Below are 6,968 nucleotides of genomic sequence, written 5' to 3' on the forward strand. Positions count from 1 at the left end.
GTTATGGAAATTACAGAAAATACCCCTCCTCACTTGGCGCCTAGACTCTAGTCCAGGGCATGTCTATTTTTCGAAATTCCCAAGATACCCCTGGATCTTTCTTTAGGGTCCAACCACACCTCCTCTAGGGGCTTTTCCTGAGTACCTTGTCACGAGAGCATACATATTGCGACAATTTTAAAGATTCGAGCTCGCGACCTCCTTGGCTAAGATATGGTCTAGCCTTTAATATGAATTCCTTCAAAATGACTTATTATGGGATTGTCTTCAATGTGAGTCTAGCCATTGGAGAGTCATTGCCTATACATATTCTATTTTATTGAAGTTTTGGAGTTTGAGTATCGAACTTTATTACAATGTGATGTCCTCAACCACGTTCGAGTTTGCTTTCCATGCGTTGTCAATCTTGCCCATTCATGGCATACATTCCTCTCACGACTCACAATCACTAAGTGCGCTCTCAATTATAACATTCATTAGTAAAATATTTATCCATCAAGAATCACCATTAAATTCCTCAATGTTATGTAGAAGTGTTTCATTTTTGCTCCCATCAATCATATTTGTGCTTGCGAGGATCACGTAGTATAACTCTTGTGGTGTCATAGGTCATACTTGGCCTTTGAGGATGAGGATGGTAATGAAATCTACCAATATGCATCTTTCTTTCATGCTTCTTGAGTAACACACACTACTTCAACACCATCTTCAATCACACTTGAGTTTGGTTTACCATATCTTCAACCCAAACTATCATTACACATTTATATCTCAATTGCAATGTGCAACCTAATCACAAGCTTCATTAAATTCTTCAGTGTCGAGAGTCATTAATAAACTCTGCATAGGTCCTAGAAGTCATGTTTGACATCTCAATAAAATGTGGGCATTTCATGTTATTATTATAAATCACTTCACCCCAAGATGTGAAGCATCCAATGCCATTACATTGTGTCCTTGATGACATCAATCACCAAATGCACCAATCTCCCACCCTTAAAGTTTGTCGATGTAATTAGGTCTTAGGTACATATGAATGCCTTTCATAGTAGAAACACAAACTTATGGAAGTTGCATAAATCATAGACATAGGCACTCCAGTCTCTTACTAGCGTCTATTATGAAAATCATTTACCATGTCACACGTTATATTGTTTTATTGGCCACCAAAAAGGAAAATTTCTTCCATTATTTCGTTTATTCAATTATCATACCCTTTTTATTAAATCTTAAGCAAATAAGAAAAACTTGAAATGAACTTTAAGGACTCTGGACTTAATATATGTATGTATGAATGTACGTACGTACGTATGTATGTATGTAATATATGCTCATTCAAATGTACATCAATTTCTTGACAATCATGAATGAGTTGAGTTGCATATAAGACAAGAAAAATGGTTCAAGTTTAGGTAAGTGGGGCATCAAACATGTCTCAATCTTTGTGAAATCGTCACTCTTGTCTTTGACTTTTTTGTCTTTGTCTCTATCATTATCACTATTTACTAAAAACATTCTTGGTTGCATCTCTTGTAATGAATATTTCCTATGCATTTGTTGCATATCAATTAACATAGAATATGCTACTAAACAAACATATTGCAAATTAGTGGACAATTGCTCCAGCACATATTCTATCCGCAAGTTGATGCCACATTCTTAATAATATAATTGACATTGATTGTTAAGAGCACAACATGGCACGACTAAAATATCTAAATGGGCTTTTGGGAACTATATCGACAACTAAAATGAGTTACTTTCATTTACAGATTTTGTCTTGGCTTGCAAAATGGGACAATATGTGACCTCGTAACTCCCTTTTGCTAATGGTTTATATCAATCATTAACAAAGAAATTAGCATTTTATTCTAAAAACTTCCTAAACTATCATATATCTATTTTTGTTTCTCTAAGTAAGACATAATTATTTTTTATTTTGGAAATGTGCATGATTTCGATTATTTTATGTGTGCATTGTAGATGCATATCAAAGGATTAAAATATTGTATCCCTCCTATTGGTCATGAAAAATGGACAAATCTTGCACTCTTTGAATATAAACTTTAGATAGAATAGATCTTGTTATAGAGAAGCATTGATTAATTAACCTACACCATTCTTCCTTATTAAGAGGAATTGATTTTTGCAAACCTTTAGAAGTTGTTGCATTTTATTGGAGATCATTACAAGGTGGACACATGTTGATTCTTCTTTATCTATCACAACCAATGTACATCCATTATAAATATGTATGGGAAATAGAATTTGTGAAGTATCACGTAAGTTGTTGCATTATAAAGTGGTGTAGTTTTTCAACCTATCCTCCTTTGATAGAAGCTAATGTATCACATTTGATTGCATAAAATCTACTGTAAATTATCTTGCAGCTAAATGACAACAATATGCCATTAATTGGCGACAAAAATTTATTGGAGCATTTCATAAATAAAATCATAAAATATTAGTGATTACAAATTGTCAATTTTCAAATCCCATATGCACAAGGTAAAAAACACTTAAGGCAGAATACATTTTACATAAAATGAACCAAACATTCAAGTGCAAGTGGTCTCAAGCATAAGCTCATACTAATCACATAACGTATCAGAAGCTATAATTACCAAAAACATAGAACACAACTTAATGAGAGCTATGAAAAGATGATTAGAAATTAAGTTCTAGATGCCCGTGAAGGAGGCACAATAACACTCATAAAGTGTGTTTAGGGGATAACCGAACCCACAATACAAATCCTTAAGACTTTATGTGGGATTTGCATCCTTGTTGACACCGACAAATGGCCATCAAGCATGAAACATGTGTTCTAGAAGAAGATTGAAACACTCTTAATCCTCCTCTTGAACAAGAATCTTGACTCTAAATAGTGTATATTATAAGTCAACACGGCAATGTTAATCAAAGTACCTAGTAACAATATTAATTTCATACAACGAATCAGATTAATAATCAGCTAAATTTAAGTAAGTCTTCAAACCTCACGAGGAATCCTTATTCCTATATTCTTTATAAATAAAAAGGTTAACTTTTTCTTTAAGATATGGATTATATTCTATGGTCTATTTATAAAGGAAAAGTGAATGCTTTAGGATTTAAATAATGAACCTTTTACATACTATTTGTACTTTGTCATACAAAATCACTCTGGAGTACACATAATAGAGCCCACAATGCCCTACATTTTGAGGAAGACCTCTCCTCTCCACACTTTTTTTGCAATCAAGCAATTGAGGGTTTCACGGCCATCCACCAATTCTTTGCCAAGCCATAGTTCAATGCACGTCTTACCTCACTTCTCCAAGTTTGACAAACTTGCCACTGTCTTTTAGGAGCATATACATATGCTCTTTATTGAAGCATTGAAGACAACCTAGAATATATCAACATTCTTCTTCTTTACCATTTCTCTCTACTTTGTGTCCACGGCTTTGGTTTCTACAATTTCTCTTTAGCTTCTATGTAGCTAAAGTTAACACATTCCACCTATCGCGTTGTTTTATGTGTATGTGTGTCCAACTAGAAGAGACGGGTTTTCACTTTGGGAGCCAAAGCTTTGTCGTCCACCTCATATAAGGTAGAGACCACCTTAAGCACCCTTATCTATGGTACGAGTTGATCCCAATAAATGGGTTATTGATTGATGGTCTTCAAGAAGTAGACTAAGCTAAAAGTTGGATTAGCAATTGTAAAGAACTAAGTTATGCGAGCATCTTGTCCTGTCGTGGGAGCTGACTTTATGTTGTGCCAGTTGTAGAGAACCCCTCATAGAAAGTCTAAGGTTTACGTTTGCCATACGATCCTTCTAAATGTAGGATGCATGGTCAACGAGGAGAGAGAGAGAGAGAGAGAGAGAGAGAGAGAGAGAGAGAGAGAGAGAGAGAGAGAGAGTTAGTGGGTGACCATATTCCATTGTCACACACCCATTGTAAGTAGTGTTTTTTACACATATTTATTTATATAATTGTGTGTTTTTACCAAAGAGAGAGAGAGAGAGAGAGAGAATGGTATTTGAGAGTTTTGATCAAATGAGGGGCATATGGGGAATTTTGTGAAGGTGAGGGGTAGTTTCTGGGAATTCCGAATTTGTACTAAACTCGTACAATAATATCCTTCCTGTGCATAAAATCAACGTACGTAGTAGGGTCTACAAGAAGAGGCAACAGAGAGCACACACTGCTCTGTTTCTCCTTCTCCTATAAAGACACGCCCACACACAGACATGGCGGTGAGGATGATGATCGCCTACCTCTCCTTCTAATGGAGAGAAGCATAGGATCTCAGAACCTGCCTTCGATGTCCAAATATGGCGATATACAATCCTTCCTTATGGCATCATCATCATCATCATCTTCTTCTTCTTCTTCTCCAATCGAAGGATTAGCGGATTCATGGAAGCTTCCGGAGATCACAGTTACACAGAGGAATGGTTCATCCTGCCAGATCTATTCTCGTTTCTCTGTTCCTGTCCCTCCAGACGATGTCTTTGATCTCATCATTGATCCAGAGAACAAACGCGTCTTCAAGAATATCAAGGTAACTCTATAATCTATTTATTCTTTTCTTTTCTTTTGGCTTTTCTATTTCTTTTTTCTCCGTTTCTCTGTATACGTATTGCCAGAATTGGCCCCCTGAAGTTTTTAGTTATTTCTCCAAATGCCCCTGACTTTTCTCATTATTTCCCAAAATGCCATGGCTTGATCTCCCAAGCGAAACGAGAGAGAGAGAGAGAAATGTGAGTTGACTTGTCCTCGAAATTTCGCTATTTCACCAAATGCCCTTGGGCAAACCCTAGTAGAGTGAGAGAGAGCGAGAGAGAGGAAAAGGGAAATAATTGACCATATAATTGATTGAATAACACATATCCGTTCGGGAAATTAATAGTGTGTCTCGGAAAACAACAAAAACTCAAGGGGTTACATTCTGGGAACTATAAATGTATCCTTGTAGCGAACGAATTCTTGTCCTTATAATCATGGGATGTTCGTCTTAATTTATGGGCTTAGACCAACTCATCGTGTTGTCTCTAGGAAGTTAAAAACCGGAAAGTTGTCCATGACGATGGAAACAAGCAAATCGTTGAAATGGAGCAAGTGGGAAGTATCTTCTCATCCCAACTCCGAGTGGAACAAAATCGTGAGCAACATACAGTCAGTTCTCTTCCCTTTTCACTATTCTCACTATTGTTTAGTCCTACATTTTAATCTAGATCATGAATGTTTCATAAATATACTCATTTGCAGATGGTTTTCAACCTATTGAAACAAGGGACGATGAAGAAATTCTCAGGTTCATGGAAGATAGATCCATTCAATGCTAGTTCTAGCGATGACAATTATAATCAAAGCCCTCTCAACATTGGCCAAATAGGATCCTTAATAACATTCAATCAAGTTGTGGAACCAGCTATTGTGACCCCTTGGCCATTGAAAGGACTTGTAAAAGGTGTCACTACAAAGTTTATTAAAGAGTTATTGGGAGATCTACAATGTGAATGTATGCATATAGCACGATCGAAGAGAAGTGACTGTAAGTTTGACCCAAAAGGTGGCTAGTCTCCTTGATATCGACACAAAAAAGTTACATGTATAATAGCATATTTTTGTGATTTATATTCTTTTTTAATGTTCATTCTTTCAGCTTTAATGGAAATAGGATCTATGGATGTCACTAGATAGTCGATACATGATGTTTTGCTACTCTTCTTTGATAATGTTGAATTTTAGGTTTTCACCCATGTGTTTTAATTACAAGAGTGTTTGTCAAAACATGGAGAAGTGCATAATAGGGTAACTAAATATTTGATCTAGGTATCATAGAGGCATGTTGAGCTATATTATGTTGTCCATTCTTTAGTTTATTGGATCATCCCATGTTCTAGTATATGCATGCGTTAGTATATTTGTGAAATATTAGAATATGGGCGTAAAGCTACAAACATGAAAGGATTGACCAACATTTTTCATGGAACATGTTTCCAAGAGAACTGTAATGTTGTAGCACATTTGCGTTAGGAAATGACACATTTGTGTAGCACATACAATTAACAAAATAGTTTTCAAACCAGAATACACAAGGTAAAGAAAACTTGTATTCTCTATTGTATCATCCACAAATATGCACATTTGAACACTATATATTATCTAAAGGGTCCATGAATGATGATGGCAAGAAAATGATCTAATGGGTAAATGTTGCATCCCCCTAGAAATGATTGTGAATGAGACCAAACCTTCAAAATGATTTTTGAAACTATATATTTGTATATGTTTGGAAACCAAAACAAAGATTGCTCTTGAGTTGATGGATAAAAGTTCTTGTTGATAGACAAGTGAATAATTGTTTCAGATCTTTTGCAACAAAAAGAGATGGGTTCACTACAAGAGATTGAATTGTCTCCTTTTCTCTAGGATCCACACTTAGTTATCTCCACAAGAACCCCATTTGTTTGAGCAATATACTTCAAACCCAAAGTTTAATAAGTTTTTTTTTTCACCATGCGTTAGATTTGGTGATTTGTTATAAATCATTTCCATGAGCTTGTACTAGAGGAGGGGGAAGAATTTTGTAGATGTAATGAGCTACTAGTGCATTGTGCAACCATCTTAATTCATGTGTTTCCTCGATTCAATTGCCAGTAAGAAAAACCTATTTAATGCTTCTATTGGCTGCATGTGGGTAAATGAAGTTTATGACTATTGGTTTCCCTTGCATGTTCACACACAATGCTTCACTCAAGATTTAAGTCACCTTGTATTTTTGTTATCCTAGTCAAGGCCTCACATATCAATGTGAGCCTATTGTGGACATCAAGACAGAATCCCTACATTTGATATGTGTTTTGTAGGGCCAAGTAATACACTACTCAATGATGAAAGATCTTAGGTCTTTTTCTTTCGTTTTTTCCAAAAAAAGATATTAGGTCTTGTATGAGTAGCGCGCTCCATCTT

At 35.6% G+C, this 6,968-nt stretch overlaps 1 protein-coding gene across 1 annotated transcript; it reads left to right on the forward strand.

Moving 5' to 3' along the window:
- Positions 1 to 4,268: 4,268 nt before the first annotated feature.
- Positions 4,269 to 5,670, forward strand: LOC147866668 (uncharacterized). The gene is made up of 3 exons (XM_087317524.1): positions 4,269 to 4,554; positions 5,049 to 5,172; positions 5,287 to 5,670. The coding sequence occupies exons 1-3, from the start codon at positions 4,279 to 4,281 to the stop codon at positions 5,571 to 5,573; spliced, it is 687 nt and encodes a 228-aa protein (XP_087173650.1). The 5' UTR covers positions 4,269 to 4,278; the 3' UTR covers positions 5,574 to 5,670.
- The last annotated feature ends 1,298 nt before the right edge of the window (positions 5,671 to 6,968 follow it).

Source organism: Azolla caroliniana, unplaced genomic scaffold (assembly GCF_043228905.1).
Source record: "Azolla caroliniana isolate FFs.n. ecotype wild unplaced genomic scaffold, voAzoCaro1.0.p SCAF_3, whole genome shotgun sequence".
NCBI classification, from domain to species: Eukaryota; Viridiplantae; Streptophyta; class Polypodiopsida; order Salviniales; family Salviniaceae; genus Azolla; species Azolla caroliniana.